Source organism: Mesocricetus auratus, unplaced genomic scaffold, assembly GCF_017639785.1.
Source record: "Mesocricetus auratus isolate SY011 unplaced genomic scaffold, BCM_Maur_2.0 Super-Scaffold_100010, whole genome shotgun sequence".
In the NCBI taxonomy this organism is placed as follows: Eukaryota; Metazoa; Chordata; class Mammalia; order Rodentia; family Cricetidae; genus Mesocricetus; species Mesocricetus auratus.
In genome coordinates, this window is record NW_024429194.1 from 22,466,681 (window position 1) to 22,484,332 (window position 17,652).

General features: G+C 47.7%; 1 protein-coding gene across 1 annotated transcript in view; it reads right to left on the minus strand.

The window, feature by feature from the left end:
• Window positions 1-17,652, minus strand: part of Inpp5d (inositol polyphosphate-5-phosphatase D) — a 103,448-nt gene that overhangs the window by 80,245 nt on the left and 5,551 nt on the right. Inside the window, exon 2 of the mRNA XM_040753083.1 lies at window positions 8,429-8,492. Coding sequence (XP_040609017.1) covers window positions 8,429-8,492 — 64 coding nt within the window. The remainder of the gene's footprint in view (window positions 1-8,428; window positions 8,493-17,652) is intronic.

A 17,652-nucleotide genomic window follows, 5' to 3' on the forward strand; every position in this document is an offset into this window, starting at 1 on the left:
TGGCCTCCGAAAATACAAGATAATAAAATTGTACACTACCGAGATATATTGCTATCAGCAAACAAATGCAGCTGCAGATAGAGGTGAGCGGTGTTAAGAAAACAGAACGGGAGAACAATGGAGAGGGACGATTAGGGCAAGCATGGCTTCAGATAGGGAGGCCTGAGGAGAAAGGCTCTGAGAAGAGATGTTGGGGTGCCAGCCACAGGCGAACCTGGGGAGCTGTCTCACTGCCCTTGTTTCCCTAAATTTAAAAGCAGACTGATACTCCTCTCCCGAGGATTAAATGAAATAGTACATCCTGAGTGCCCGTGGCCCCCGCTGAGGCAACAAGGGCTAATATGACAGGCCCTAGGTGAAGTGAATGAACTCCCTCTGACCCCTCTATGTCCTCAAATCTCTCTTAGACCTGCCCCGTAGGGCTCTGGGTACCAGCCTTGACCGCACCCCCTGCCTCCGTCTTCCTGGTTCTTCCAAGCAGAGAGTTTCTGCCCCAGTGAGCAGGTGCCAGCAGCATTTCCTGGATGCGGCAGCTAGGGTCCCCTGCTCTGTCCATGACCAAAACTGGGAACCTGTCAGGACCCCTTGGTTCAAGTTCCCCCTTGGACATTCCAACTGCCTTTCTCAGGACTCCGGAGATTTCAGTGTCTCCCATGTCTCATCACATCTCTCTCTTTTCTGTACCTGGTGTTCCCAGCCCTGGTCTGAGCAGGCCTGGGGGGCTGCCTGGGTCACCTGGGTATGGCAGCTAGCCAGCATCTGGACTTTGGGTTTATCTGATCCATCATGTAAAGGCAGTCATTGTGCCTTATGTGACTGTCTCTTTCACGGGAGAGCATTGCCACAGTGCCCCATTGCTCCTGAGAAAGAGACGGACTCAGACGCATGGACAGCATCACCTAAGACCTGGCTAAGAGCCTTCTCTGAAAATGTGGCTGTGGGAGTGACTACCTGGGCAGCACACAGTAGCCTGGAGCAATGAGGCCACCAAGACCCAGGGATGAGAACCCGCAGGATGGGAAGGCGAAGGAGCAGATGGCATCGAGGTCAGTAAGGAGAGTGACTGGCCAGTGGAGCAAGTTCATCATAGTCAGTATCTCAATACTGAAATGCAGGCCTCCTGGGAGGTAGTCAAGGCAAGAGTGAGTCACTGGAGAGAGAAGCCTCCCTCCCCAGGGTTCCAAAGAACTTGACCACAAGGAGAAAAGCCTGTGCTGCAAGGTGATGATTCCAGGCAGCGTCGTGGAGACTTGAGTTAAGAGTGGCTGCATCAGGACAAAACAAGTCTTGCTGTTCAGTGGGACCTACAGCTGCTTCTGCTTCTCAAGGTGCCAGCGTGTACTTAACCCATCTGTAGCTGCTGGATGCTCACTGTGGGCTGGGAAGAGCTTCAGGAACTCAAAAAATAAGGAAGGACAATGGCATCCAGATGACTAGTCACCTGAAAGTAGAGGGTGCAGAGTCTGTCTTTTTAACCTGGTGTGTGTGTGTGTGTGTGTGTGCATGCGTGTGTGTGTACACGGGGGCATGAACACATGTGGGGGGATATGTGTGTGTGTGCGCGTGCACGCAGGCGTGCATACACATGTGCATGTGGAGGCCAGAGGCAAATGTTAGGTGTCTTCCTCAGTCATTCTCCATCTTTAAGAAAAATATTAAAATTTTAATTTTATGTGTATGGGTGTTTTGGCTCCATGTGTCTATGTACTATGCATGAACCTGGTGCTTACAAAAGCCAGAAGAGGGCACTGGATCACCTGGACCTACAGTTACAGATGGCTGTGAGCCTTGTGAGTACTGGAAATCAAACTCTGGTCCTCTAGAAGAGCAGCCAGTGCTCTTAACTGATGAATCATCTCTCCAGCCCCTCCATGTTATTTTTTGAGACAGGGTCTCACTGAACTAAGATCTTACCAATTAGGATAGACTAGCTGGCCAATGAGCTCTCAGATCTACCTCTTTCTGTCCCTCCTACTCCTCTGCTGGGATTACAGGTGTGTGTGGCTGTGTCCTTGGACTTAGGCCCTCTTGTTTGTGTGGCCAGTACTTGACTGAATGAGCCACCTCCTCAGCCCAAGGTGGCTGTGTTCATGAGTGATCTAGCAAGACTTTTCTGGAGGAGGTGGCGTTTCCTGGGAGAAAAGACTCCTATCTGTTCAATACAGCTCTGAGTGACCCCGATCTCAGAGGGCAAAACTGAAATGGGAAACTAAATCATCCCACAGAGAGCCAGAAATTGAGATGTCTTCCTCGGGCACAGAGGTTGTTAACATGGTGATTGATTTTGTGCCTTTTCTGATTTGAGTTAGAGAAATAGGATATTGAGCCCATAGACGAATCGTTAGGAATGTCTGGTGGAGGCAGAGGCAATCATGTCAGCATTGCGCTGGCCGGGACTAAGGAGAGATGTGTATAATAGGCTGCCAACCATTGCTTACGGCCTTGTGGTGCAGAGAACTTTGGTGCCCAGTTTAAAATGTACATTTTCTGTTTTAAGATTCTCCTAGAGTGGGTCAAACCTTGTATGTTGGGGCGCTTTCAGCTGCAGGTAACAGAGAACCCTATAAGTACTTAAAAACAAAGGGACCATTTCCCTAAACAGGAAGCCCCAGGGCCAGCCACCCCCTAGGCTTGTTAGTTTTGTGCAGTGAATCCAATGGCACCTTTCAGGCTGGGGTTCATTTTACATTCCTGCTCTGCCATCTACACGTTGACCTCACTCTCTGGTAACCTTTCCTCATGGTTGCAAAACAGCAGCAGTGACTTCAGTTATCATATTCTAGGGTGGGAAGGGAGCCATTTTGTCTTGTGTCAGTTTCTAAGAAAGACTTTGATTAGACGCCCCACAGAGCCTTCCTGTCACGTCTCATTGACTGTGACTGCCTACTGTTCCCTGGTCTAGGCCCATCAACTTCTAGACATGGCTAGTGTCAGTTCTGTGCTATGGACTAGAAAGGATGATGCTTCCTGAAAAAACAAGGCAGAGCATAAGGCACAGGGCAAAGGAGAAGCAGCAACAAGATGGCTGGGGGTGTGTAAAGACGGCAAATAGAATGGACACGTCCCCCAAACGCCTGGGAGTGAATTAGATCTCCCACAGGCATACAGGAGAGCGGGGAGGTGTTTGTTCCTGGGAGTAAGGATGCTCCAGAAGGCTAACAAATGAGGGAGAGACTTGACTTCCTCTGCAGAGTCTGAGAAAATAAAACAGATGAGCTGGAAAAAAAAGTGAAACAAGAAAAACCTTTGAGTCAAAGAAAGACCTGAGTTTGCAAAGCAATCAGGCTTAGAACGATCCAGACATTAGCCACAGAGGGAAAACGACCCAGACATTAGCCACAGAGGGAAAACGACACGAAGAGAGAAGACGGCAAGACCCATCCTTCTACAAGAACAGCATGACCTTGGCCTTGGGTTGGTTCCTGGGACTCAGTTGCACTGCCCTCTCAAAGCTACAGAACTACACGTCTGGGGAATGCTGAAGGAAAACTTGGTCCCAAGAATTTCCCTTTCATGTGAACCCAGCGATGTTTTGAGAGAGTCAGAGGATTAGAAAAATAGATCTGTTCATGTTTGCAACAGACCAAAAAACAAAGAAAGGAAGGAATGAAGGAAGGAAGGAAGGAAGGAAGGAAGAAAGAAAGAAAGAAAGAAAGAAAGAAAGAAAGAAAGAAAGAAAGAAGAATGTAGTGCCCCAGAATATGACTGCCATGGCACAAAGGGGCCTCGTGTCCTCACATGGCCATGCTAGCCCCGAAGCTGCTCTGCGCCCCTCCTTGTGCAACTTCAGGAAGCGTGTGTTTGAGCCACATCCTCTGCCCAAAGGCTCAGACGGAATCTTTATTTCACTCGGTGACCACTCAGAACAATAACAGCTGCCACCCGCTTCCTGAACTTCATAACAACGACTCAACCGTTCGCCCTCCCAGACGCTTATGACAGGCCAGCTCGCAGAGCGTGGTTTTGTTCCTTCTCCAGATGCCACACTGCGCAGAGCAATGTGACGGACACCACCAGGGACCAGGAACTTGAGTCACACGTCTGACCTACACAGGTCACGGCAGGCTCTGGCCACTGGTGTTTCCTTCTGTCTGAAAGAGTAGCCTCGGTGTCTGTGGGAAAGATCATCACCGAGTCCCTCTTCTTTGGAACATTCGTGAAGAGCCATGGTACCCCAGTCTTCACAGTGCTAATCCCTGATACACTGCCAACTCAGCAGAGACAGGAAGTTCTCAGAGATATCTATGTGATAGAGTTATGAGCGAGCGGGGCTGTTTTTCTTTTTATTCAGGGGAAGTATCAGGCAGCAAGTGAAGCCTAGAGTTCCCTATTCACTTCAGTGGTGGACCTGATTAGGGGAACCATGTCTAAGAGCTGCTCAGAGACCTGCGGCTTCCCTCAGCTACAATGCAGGTGTCTGTTAAGTCTCCTTGTCCTGCCTCAGACCTTCCCTTGCTTCCCGGGGAGCAGAGCTACTCCAAAGGCGGCACTGCACTGGGAGAACAGCTCATTCTAAAGTCACTGGCCCGTGATGGGTGCCACTTCCCTGAGGGGAGAGTCACTTCCTTTGTCATTTCAGGAAGGACCCAGGATCCGCAAGAACCCCGTCTCTGGGTGTGGGAACCTGGGGCCCGATGGGCTGAGCATCCTGCTCGTCCCTAGCTTCACACAGTACCCAGAGGATGTCAACATGAACCTTACTCTGGAAGATTCTCTGGGTCTAAGGACCTGTCTTAAAACTGCTTCACGGCCTCCCGGGATCACAGCAGATCCTTGCTTCCCGCGCACGGAGCAGAGCCTGGGGTCGACAGCCGCCACAGACACCTTCCCACAGTCCTTATAGATGCTCCCATAACCACCTTCTACCACCACCGGCTCTGCTGCTTCTCCCCCACCCACCAGCCTTCCTTTGTAGAGCTGTTCCCATCCCATCCCAACCTTCCTTTTCCTAGACCTTCTCTTCCCTCGTTAGCTTTCCCCTTCTCTCTTCCTGTTCCTCCTCATGCCTTTCCTTGTGATCTCTCTTTATACTACTCTGCTTTCCATCTGGCACCATCTCATGCTCTTCTATCTTTCTGTCCTTTCCCACCTTGCAGCCCAAGGAAGTAGATATGGCCGTCTCCTTCTTACCAAGAATTGAACATGGCTGTCTCCCTAAGAATGAGGACAGTGAAGGGAGGAACGGCCTCCGTGCAGACCACTCCCCCTATCCTTTCACAGAACTGTGACCACAGCAGGGAAAATGTGACATTCTGCTTTCCTGTTTGATTTCCCAGCAGTCTCTGAACAAAGCCTGGTGGCTGCGAAGTCCTGAAAGCATGGGGCACATGGCCAAGTGCTGTTCGTGATCAAATGCCAGGCAAGCGGGTGAGGAAGGGCCGTCTCAGAGACAGCCGCCCTGCCTCCCATCCATGAAAGAGTCTTAGTGTGCCGCCGTGCAGTGTCTCAGCCTAACGACACCAAATGGGTTCAGGTACAAGGAATGAGTTATACAGAAAGTGTGGCTAAACTCAGGAATGAAGGCAGGTTTTTGTTTCAACATGAAAAGAGGAACTGGAGTTAAAATAAGCTGTGACCAATACTGGGGCTTCCTGAAGGACAGCTCTGACTTGACTTCACTGGGTGTGAGCTTTGATTTGCTTCTCAGGAGACATGTGCTATCGGTTATTTTAGCATTGTGTGTGTGTGTGTGGTGTGTTTGGTTTGAGACAGGGTCTCATGTAGTCTGGGCTGATCTCAAACTCACTCTGTAGCTGAGGGTGACTTTGAACTTCTCATTGCCTGACCTCTATCCCTAAGTGCTAAGATTACATGTATGTGTTACTATGCCAGGCATTATGTAGTACAAGGGAATCGAACTGTGGGCTACAAATTCTAGGCAGGCTCTCTATCAATTGTGCAACATAACCAGCCACTAGCATCTTGTTTTTTAATAGGAAAAGATCCTCACAGGTGGAGAATGTCCTAGACCATCTAAGTTCCTGGCTTCCTGTCTTTTAGTTAGCTGGTATTGGTGACCAAGAAGCTCTTAGTTCCTGGCTTCCTGTCTCTTAGTTAGCTGGTACTGGTGACCAAGAAGCTCTTAGGTCAAGAGCAAGATTGGAAACAATTATGTCCAGCAAGGCCATATCTCTTCCTTGAAAACTGCCTGTCTACTGCCCTTGCTGAGGTGGCCATAAGAGGTTATGTTCTGTCAGTGGTGGGCAAGAACCTGTTTCTCAATGGCCAAGCAACACAGAGCTCAGTTATTTGTGAGTGGTCCAGGCAGAGAAAGCTGTTGGTGGCTGAGCCAATCAGATTCCCTCTGGGGCCTGGGACATGAGAAGGGCAATGCTGTCAGCAGGGGAGGAGCAAGCCCACAGAAAAGAGCTGACCCACTGAGGTAGAACCCAGTCAGGGCCCCAGAGCCTCTGGGCCCAAGCCCTGGCCTTCCCTAGCATCCTTCTGTCCACTAGGGACAGTGGCCCCTTGCACAAGTCAGCCAGAGTGACTTCCTAAACCCACTGAAGTTCTCAGTTAAGAGCCACTGAAGGTCTGTGGTCATTTATGGAGTCACAGGAAGCCACCACAGCAAGAGTGTGAAGACAATGTGGGCCCAGACTCCAGACAGATGAAGTTACAGGTTTACAAGCTGTGGGCAAGAAGCCACAAAGTCACGTCTTTTCCAGTCATACTTAAAGTTTTCATCACTTTGAAGGAATAGAAGAAACCACAAAGTGGGAGAAAGATCAAAGACACCGACTGACTTTTAACTTAAGAGAGTTGACTCCCAGCAGGGAGCCACCTGTGACGGACCCCATGCCACCAGGCGAAGTTCACACAGTCCTAGACTTGGATAAAAAAGTAGAGACCACAGAGGCCTACCGCTTATCACCTTCCCTGAGGCAGCCATGTCCTCAGAAACTGTGGTGTCCACATCTGAAAAAGTATTCAGATGGTGAACATTTGCTGAAACCTCGAGAAGAGTGTTTGCTTTAGTGTACCCAAATCTGTCCCGGTGATTTCCACTAAAGACGGGGCTGGCACAGGTACTCTCTGACCCCCTAGACTAGCCTGAGACCTTCCAGCCGACCCTCCGTCATCCTGGACGCACAAGACAGGGAGAGAAGCATGCGCAGCCTGACCGCCAAGCCAAGCGGTTACTCGAGCTCACAGTGGCCCACACTGGCCTCGCCCATGAAGCTCGGTGTGAGCAGATCTGTCCCTTGGAAGGCAGCTCTGACACACCTGGGTGGAGCCAGTCCCCATCCAGCCTCCCTCTGAACCAAGCAGCTGATGGAAGTGACTGAAGTCCTTAGTCACTCTGCTAGGCTTGCCCCTTGCTCAAAGCGTCCCTCTCTTCCGAGTTCCTAGGGCCTTTTTCCAGGCACTGCCTTTTGTCCAGGCAGTTGTGAGTCGGCCCACAACCATGATGCCCTTCAAGTTTTGGAATTCATCAGTGTCCCTTCCTGTTTCTACTTTCTCTTCAACTAAACCCTGAAAACTTTGTTCCTTGCTGTTCTGGTGCCATGGTCCCTAAATGCTTGTGTACTCTTCCTGCACTGCTCAGATGTGTGTCACGTGCTGCTGCTGCTCTTACTTAGTGAGCTTAGTGACACACAGCCCCTCCTCTACTGAGGACACTGAGACTGTCACCTCCTTCTTTCTGCACACCCCCATGTTCTCTTAATGAAGCCAGGCAAAAGATAACCTCTCTGCCTTCCACAGCACTCAGCTACCACACGCCAAACAAAGCCCTTATGTTTGTCACACCAACTGTACCAAGGTGGCCTTCTCAGGCTTCTGTTGGCACTGCTGATTTTTTTTCCTTTTAAAGTTCAGCTGTGACTGGTGAGATGGCTCAGCGGGTAAAGCCTCAGGATTTGAGTTCAATTCCCCAGGACTCACGACGCAGAAAGAACTAACTCGTGCAAACTGTCCTCTGAGCTCTACAAGCGCACCATGGCATACCCTGTAAGTAAATAGACAGGGTTTGTTCATGGCCTTGCATATCTTGTCTTTACACAGTGAGTTCGGAAGCACGACTATTGCGTGTCAGAAGCGAGCTGTGGGAATGTAAAGGTGCCACCTCGCCTAACCCTGCTCCCTCGCAAGTTCACCGCTCTTTGCTGCTTCCTGGGCCACTAACATTTGCTCATTTGTAGTAGTCGAAGAAGATAATGCACGGTGACAGAGTCACTGGTTTGACCCCCCTCACCATCATGTCGTTTTCTCAGTCATGGCCACCAACAGCCCGTGGCATGTGTGACTATCCTCTTAGGATTGTCACCTATGAAGAGTCACTGTTACTTACTCAGCCCCAAACATGTGCACTGGGGACAAAACTAAGCTCTGGCAGGTCCCTATATGGAGGCTCATCAGGCCACCTGCTTTCCCTTCTCCTTTTCACTTTCTCCTGGAGAAAGGCACCAGTTGGTTCAGGACTTACCTGGACAGTGAATTTATCATCCTCATTGGGCAGAATTCTGTAAGTGTAAACGCAGTTCCGGAACCTGAAATAGATCAAAGGCAACATTAGAAAACATGCAGGAAAACGAAGTTTGCTCAGGCCAAGGAGGACAAGGCTCTCTGACACAGCTTGGGAAGTCTGCACACAAAGCCCCCAAATGTCAGGGTTGATGGTGTTCTGAGGCGGAGCCAAACCACACAGTCCTGCAAAAGGTACTGTTTCCCAACCCCATCAGCACACAGAGTGGCCATGGAGGTGCCAGCTATGTCACCGCTAGATAGCCATGGGGGTCTGATCTAAATGCTTCATCTAGAGGGGCTTCCTCAACCTCCTTAGCTTCTGTGCTGTTCAAGATAATGGATCAAGAGACGTGTTGGAAGGACTAAAACTACCAGGGGCTCAGGAAAATGGCGTGATAACTGGGGTTCCAGTACAAATGCAGAGGGAACACACCACGGTGAGGCTCCCCAGAACCTACCTTCTGCTGAGACCTCATCCCCCTACTTGGCTCCTTCCCCCTGGAATCCTTGCTTTATGGCTTCCTTCTTTCTGACGTGAGCCCTACCCCTTCACACACTCGGATTTGCAGAGGGTTGGAGAGTTCTGGTTATTTCTGTAGAGGAAATGCCAAGTACCTAAGATCTCCTTCTCTTTCTAGAAGCTTGGTGTCCTTTGGCTCAAGGATCCCAGGTACTTTTTACCTTCCTGAAATCTCTGAAAGGATGGACTTGTTAAAGTTGAGGACCCTATGGAAAGTGGCCATTGGTGAGAAGTCACTGGCTTGCTGGTATCTGGTAGCATGGTGGCCATGAGAGGCCATTGACCCCACAGCTAAGTTTGGAAGGCCATGAGAACACTACCACCACTGATTCTTCCTTAAGCCTGCTGGAATGGCCTCTCCCTCACCTTCTATTTGGGGTTTGCATGAACAGTGAAAACTAGGTACTCTCATTGCCCCAAGGTGAGAGGCTAAGCTCTGTCAATAACACGATGTTTTGATCTATAAATGAGAATTAGGGAGGCTGAAGAGAAGTCTCACTACCTAAGAGCACTTGATACTCTTCCAGAGGACCAGGGTTCAGTTCCCAGCACCTACATGGAGGCCAACAGCCAGCTGTAATTCCAGTTCCAAGGGATCCAGCATACTTTTCTGGCCTTCACAGACACTGTACGCATGGTACACATACATATACGTGCCAGATGCAATACCATAATTTCACATGTGTTATTAGTTAACTCTGTTTAAAAATTTTATATTGAGGGTTGGGTGTTAACTCAATTGGTAGCACTTGCCTACCCTAGCATTCATGAAGCCGTGAGCTCGGTTCCAATCATAAACCAGGCATGGTGACACACACCTCCAACACCTGTTGGAGGAGGTGTGGCCCTGTTGGAGGAGGTGTGGCCCTGTTGGAGGAGGTGTGGCCCTGTTGGAGGAGGTGTGGCCCTGTTGGAGGAGGTGTGGCCCTGTTGGAGGAGGTGCGTCAATGGGGGTAGATGCTGGGGTTTCAAAAGAATCAGGATGTGCCGGGCGTTGGTGGTACACGCCTTTAATCCCAGCACTCGGGAGGCAGAGGCAGGTGGATCACTGTGAGTTCGAGACCAGCCTGGTCTACCGAGTGAGTTCCAGGACAGGCTCCAAAGCCACAGAGAAACCCTGTCTCGAAAAACCAAAAAAAAAAAAAAAAAAAAAAAAAAAAAGGATCAGGATGTAAGTTCCCAGCTACCTGCCTGTTGCAATGCTCCCTGCCAAGATGATCATGGACTCCTAACCCATCGTAACCCTAAGAAATTCTTTCTTTTGTAAGTTATCTTGGACATGGTGTCTCTTCATAGCAACAGGAAGTAACCAAGGCACATCAGCTGAGAGACATGGCTTGCCGACATTCTCAGCATTCACAAAATGAAGATGATATCAATGAGACATCTACTTGCTGCCAGGAAGACTAGGTGCACTCATGTACTAAAACCCTTTGCAACAGTGCCTAGCTCACACTGGACACTGCGTGTGTCAGAGTTTGTTAGTTATCGTGGATAAACAAAACTAAACAGCCAGCTAGACAAAAAGACATAGGCGTTTTACACACTTGTATTCGTACACACACACACTTTTATGTAGCCTAAGCCCACTTCAAACTCGTGATAATCCTCCTGCCTCAGCCTCTCAAGTACTAGGATTGCACCATGTCTTGCTGGCATTCTGTATTTTAATAGAGACTCCCATTTGCCTTCCAGTGAGACTGTCATTTTTTTTCTTCCTCCTAACGGATATGAGAGTGTCTATTTCCCCACACCCTGCTGACTGGTTTATCAGATTTCTTAATCTTTGCAAATCTGAGAGGGGAAGAACAATGACAGCTTGCCTTAATTTGCCTCTCCCTGTGAGAAAGGTTCAGTGTGTTCTTGTTCTTGGCTGTTTCTGTTTCTTTTTCTTTGAATTCCTTTTTACGTCTTTGTCTTGCTTTTTCTTTATGTCACTTTGTGCCGGTTTACAGAACTCTGATCTGTGTTCTTATCCATTTCAATGATGTTACTGGTTATCTTTTGTAGCTGTGGAATTTTATGCTTTTATGTAGCCAGCTTTAATAATCTTTTCTTTTATGGCTTTGCATTCATATATATCTAAAGAAAATTTGGGGCAATGCTTTTGGGAGATTTTATAACTTTGTTGCTTTATTCCCCATGGGAAATCTTCTCTGGAAAGCTCTTCTGGCTTTAGTCAACTCTCTGCCCCCTCCCCAAGAACCTATATACCTTCACAGCCAAAGCTGATACTATCACCCTCTGGCCCAATGTAATCTCACGTCTTCAGAGATATCCCTGGAACTCCGAGAATCTTCACACACACCCTTACCCATCCCCATGGCTCCTCGCCTCAAACCTGTGCAGAGTCAGGGGCCTGTAGGGTTTATCTCTTAGGAGCCCTGACATTTCTTCCTACAGATAATCAAAGGCTCGGGAGGGTAAGAACAGCTCCCGCTGGCTGAGGGCAGCTACTTATGGATCTTTCCCGCATGGAATGAAGGATCAAATCCAGGACTGCTCACACACTAGGCAAGTGCTCTACCATGGATCCACATGCAGCTTGCTCTCAGCGTTGTGACTGTAACATTTTGTATGTGTGTTAGAAATGTACTATGCACACATATGTGCATGTGTGTATGTTATTTGAATGCACATGTGGACATATGTGTCATGCATTTGCACATAAGTTGGCCTGTGCACACGTATGTATGTGGCATATATTCCATATAAGAACAGGGAGAAGGGCAGCTGTTGGTGAATGGGGGTAGGGGAGCTAAACTCCCCCCGGAGGCCCCAGAACTCTTTGAAATTTAATTTTGGATTAATATCCTCACTGGAGACCCAGATCAGGACCGACCTTCCTTCTGCCACCAGAGGACATCTTCCAATCTCAAGAGAAGGGAGTCTAAAGGCAGAATTGCCACTTGACTTGCTCCATTGGGTCCAAGCCACCGATGTCTGTCCTGAGCTGATCCTGGAGGAGCAGCAGAAGTGGGAAGTTGCCTTTGCTGGTAGGGGTTGGGTGAAGGGGGTTGGGTGAAGGGTGGGGGACAATCCAGATATAAATAGCATGAGAAATTGTGTTTCACCATGAGGAGAGAGGACAGTCATATTTGAGAAGGAAAACTGGTCTAGCCTGACGATTCCTGGCCAAATGACACCAATAATGCCCAGAAAACACCTTTCACCCAGCAAGTTCCCCAGAGAGGCAGAGAAATCTAACTTGAAAACCAGACACGAGGGCTTGTCTCACTCCACAATCTGCTCATGTAATTGCTTGTAAATCCCACTGTGACCCTTGCTATGTGTCATTTCTGATTTCTAGAAAACACTCCTTGTGTTTTTTCCTTTCAAGGCTAAATATTGCACACTTCTGGGCATGATGGGATAGAAGACAGGCAAAATGGAAAGTCTGCATTCAGAAAGCCATCTGGAGTTGGGTGTGGTCCTGCACACCTATAATCCCAGCACTTGGAAAGTTGAAGCAGGAGGATGGAGAATTCAAAGCCAACCTGGGCTATATAGTGACTCTGTCCCCATGCCCCAATGAAAAGAGGAGTCAAGTCATTTTGGTTAGCACAGAATAAGAGAGAATAGACATAGCCCCAGGAAGCAAGAGTGTTTGACACTTACTGCCCAAACCTAAAGAACATTGTCGTCACAGGGCTAAGATCGGTTCATTGATAAAGGCCATCTGTTGCTTACATGGGCCCCTCCAGAAGAAATACAAGGGGAGGAGGGTCCAGGTGGCCAGCAGGTGAGAAGCTGAGGGAAGGCAGGCACAGCACTGTCCTCAGCCATAGGGACCCAGGTGGTCACTCTTGACCTAAAGCTTTAGGGAGCAAAGACACGGGAGTAAGGTCCCTGGAAGGGAGTCCTCATCTGTCTGTTAAGAGTTTGCCACTTGGCCCTGTACCACCCGGGGCTTATTGGCTTTGGAGGACCTCTTAGCCCCCTCCTTCTTGTTTGTTTGATAGGGTAATTTCAGCAGAAATGAACTTCCCACTCTAAAAGAAACTGCCCCCCAGCCCCCCCCACAGTCTTAGTTAGGGTTTCTATTACTGTGACAAAACCACCAAGACCAAAAAGCAAGTCGAGGAGGAAAGGGTTTATTTGGCTTACACTTCCACATCGCTGTTCATCACTACCGGAAGTCAGGACAGGAACTCAAGCAGGGCAGAAACCCGGAGGCAGGTGCTAATGCAGAGGTCATGGAGGGGTGTTACTTACTGGCTTGTTCCTCATGGATCGCTCAGCCTGCTCTCTTATAGAACCCAGGACCACCAGCTCAGGAATAGCATCATCTATTGTGGGCTGGGCCCTCCCCCCACTGATCACTAATGACTGAGAAAATGGCTTATAGCTGGATCTCATGGAGACATTTGCTCAACGGAGGCTCCTTTCTCTCTGATGCTCCTAGCCTGTGTCAAGCTGATACACAAAACCAGCCAGTACAACAGGCAGACACAAACATGTGGGCACACACATCTGTGCACATGCATGGTATTGCACATGCCACAGATGATAAAGTTTCTTTAAAAAGCAAAGATAAAAGAAACAGCTGCAAGAGTAATGAAGAGTTGTCAAAGAAAATGACAGAATAAAAGATGAAAGCATAAAATTCTGTGCAGGCAATCAGTTGTCATGATACAGTAACTATGGGGAGAATGTAACGTCTACAATGGCAACAAAAACATAAAGTCATCAGCAGAGACCCTAACAAGAAATACTCATGATCCGTATGAAAAAAACATTATACAATCAAAGAGATAACATAATAAGACTGAATGTCACTAAAATGTCACAAGCTCAGACTACATTAGGATTTCCTGCCATCCCAGTGAAAGTTACAGTAGGGAGTTTTGTCCAACTTGAAAAATAGTATTATCTTGTTTACCAGGAAAATCTCTTGAATATATGATAATATAAGAGAAAATCCCAAAATATTTTGAAACATTATGCTAATGTCTTTGTAACAACAGTGGCATAGGGGGCATACTTGGATAGATAAACTACCAAGAAAGACCTTTGTAAGACTTAGTAAGTGGCAGACAAAGGAGTTATGGAGAGAAAGGGGATAAATCATTTAATAAGAGGTCAGAGAAAGATGACTATTTGAGAAAAATAAGCACAAATCTTTATCATTTGTCATCCATTAAATTAAATCCAATAAGATTTAAGCCTTCAATGTGAACAATAAGAAATATGGAAGCAACAGTCTCAGTCACTGTTATATTTGTTTGTGTAGTCAGGATGCTAAACACACAATACACATTATTCACATGCAGCAATTCTACTGCATAGATCCTCTTATGCTTGATTTTCAGATGAGGAGGCTAGGGCCCAGGGTAATTAGATAAACTGCTGGAGGCTTCTCCCTTAACCAGAGCTGATTAGCTACATAGACCCAGTCCTAACCCTCATGAGTAGATTTCTGCATGCAGAAGAAGTCTCTGTCACAAAAGAAAACAAAGAAAAAATTTGTAAATATTTACCATCCTTCCATGTCAGAGAATATAAAGCTTAAAGGCAAACCATCATGAAAATGTATTTGCGACAAACATGACATAAATAACCCACGTAGGCAGATGATGAAGCTTGCAGCACCCCTGATGCTGGGGACTGAACCCAGTACCTCATGCATACTAGGCAGACACTTAACCACTAGGCTATATCTGCAGCCCCACTGCACCCTTTACTGAGACAAGACCTCATTATATAGCATATGGTGACCTGGAATGCATAGCAATCTTTCTTCCCTAGCTACATATAGGTTTTTTCCCTTGTTTTTCGAGACAGGGTTTCTCTGTATTGTTTTGGAGGCTTTCCTGTCACTCGCTCTGTAGACCAGGCTGACCTTGAACTCACAGAGGTCCGCCTGCCTCTGCCTCCCGAGTGCTGGGATTAAAGGTGTGCACCACCAATACCCGGCACTATATATAGTTTTAATTGAAGAAAAGGGACTAAGAGAATAGAGAGGACCATCCACAAAAGAGAATGGCCAATAAGCCATCAAAATCAGCAATCAAAAGTAAATCAAAATGAACAAGGATGACCTTGCACCTTAGACTCTGTAATTTTTCTTAAAAACAACAATATGTAGAATAGGATGCTGGAAGGAGGTAGATGCTCTCTTCTGCTGCTCGCCAGAAGCATAAATTAAGTCAAAATCTCTGGAAAGCAATCCAAAGTATCCACAGCCTTTGAAGGCTCCTGCTCTGTGATCTAATCATCCCCTGGGGATTTGTAACCAGCAACGTGTGTAACAATTCTGCGGGAGGATCTTTGCTGCTGTCACACTTACAGCAAGAGTGCAGGTAATGCAAATGTCAGACAATCAAAGAATCATTCCAAAGAACATGAAACATCCTGGAAGAGATGTCTGCGCTTCCAGAAAGATGTTTAGGAAGAAACTCTAACTAGGCGGGTAAAGTTGAGGTTGCTGGAAACCTCAGACCACAGATAAAAGGTGGTGTGTGTGTGTGTGTGTGTGTGTGTGTGTGTGTGTGTGTGTGTGTGTTATAGAGTGAAGATTACATATATATGGAGAGAGAATGAGAAGGCACACCAACAAAATCAACAAGGCTTATGATAGTCTCTCAGTGACTGGGTGATGGTTTTGTTTTGTTTTATACTTTTTACTTTATGTTTGACTCTTTGTGGAGGTTAACCTGAGATGGGGTCTCACTATGTAGGCCTGGGAGGCTGATCTGAAATTCCCGGCAATCTCCTGCCTCAGCTTTCTGAGTGTGGAGTTACCCAGTCAATGCCATTTTTGTTACCCAAAGGAAGGCATCCTGTTCATCTCCAGTTCTGCCCACCCCTACACTGCTCACTCCAGCTGCAGGGCCAGGTGAGCACCCCCTTTCTGCAGAGGTTCCTTTGGACAGACCTCTACAGTATTATTTCAATTGCAAACTAAACCCAAACTGACAGGGGTTCTGGTACTTGTGAATAGTATGCTTCAACCCATCCCCGTGTGTGTTTAGGGGCACATGTGTACATATGTAAATGTGGGAGTAGAGGCCAGAGGACCATTGAATGTCCTCCCTCAGATGCCATCTACCTATCTGTCTGTCTATTTTTTTTTTTTGAGACAGGGTCTCTCACTCTCTCACTGGCCTGGGGCTTATTAATTCCCCTAGGCCAGCTGGTCAGTGAACCCCAGGGATCCTCCTGTCTCTGCCTCCCTAGCACTGGGATTATAAGCATGCATCATCACACGTGGCTTTTTTGAGCAAGTTGAGTTATGGGGATTGAACTCAGATCCTTGTTCTTGCAAGACAAGCACATTACCAACTGAGCCATCTCCCCAGCCCAGTAAGATGGTTTCCCAAGTAATGGAGACAAAAAGAACATGCTCGCTAAGTTGGGGCAATTTTACAAGACGGGCAAATTTGTAGAGTTTGTAATCAAAGAAATCTGACCCCACATGTTTCATATGCTCCTTCCCACCTCTTTCACCCTGTCTCCCAAAAGGCAAGGACCCGCTACAGCTACCAGTACAGGGCTCCCTCCCGTAGAATACTCTGTGTCCTGTGAGGCTGTTCACGGCTGTAGGACTTGATCCCTTTGGCACCTCCTTACTAAGATGGAGCTGGGATCAGAAGGTTGTTAAGGGCCTGCCTCTTTTCTAGACTTCATCCTTATTCTCTGTTCCCCTGGGTGTTCTTTTTCCGCGTCTGTGCTTAGGCCCTCAGGCCCCTCCCTCTCTCAGGCTTCCAGGCGGTCTACCCTGGTGGCGCTGCAGCCACCAGACATTCTTGCGTCATTGAAGTCCTCTTCCTGCCTCAATCGCTTTGAGAACTTCCTCTGCGGAGGCCCCACATGACAGCTCCGTGTCTCCCAGAGGCCTCCAGGAAGTCCCGGAAGTGACACTGTCACAGCTCTCCTGTCATGGAACTTTCTTCACAGATGGGACCTCTGCTCCTCTATTTCTGGGACATTTCTGGTTGCTTTCAGTTCATAAAACTAATGGCCAGCTACATTTTTACATATGCAAAGCACATGGTGGGTGTACTCTGGCCAGTCTCAGGCTAGGCCTTGGGATATTCATCTTACTCCTGTCTTCCTATCTTATTCTCTCAATGGTAGAGCTATTGGAATGTGCAAAGATTGTATAGACAGTTCTCCAAATATGGCATACAAATTATCCATTAGCATTATTGACATTAGGGATAGAATTTAAAATCACAGTTAGACATTGCTTCACAGCCACTAAGCTGGGTAGAATGAAAAAGACAGCCAGATGTAGTGGTAAGCACAATTAGGAAGTGGAGGCAGGAGCATCAGGAGTTCAAGACCAATTTTGACTGTAATAGAGTCTACATGAGACCACAGCTCACAAACACACAAACAAGCAAGGGACTGGGGAGACAGGTAGAGCGCTTCCCTTGAAGGCATAATCTAAGTTTTATGCCCAGAATGAACATTGAAAACCAACCAACAACGGCAAACTGGGTTTGGTGGTTCTCTCACCGGCCAGCCTAACCTACATGACAAGTTCCAGAGCATCGAGAACCTCGCTCTTAAAAAAAAAAGAAAAAAGAAAAATGTGGAGCTGGTGAGAGTCAGAGGGTAAGGGCACTTGCCACTAAGCCTGACCGCCTGAGTTCAGTCCCTGGGACCCACGTGGTAGGAGAGGACCAACCCCTGAGGTTTGTCCTCTGGCTGACACA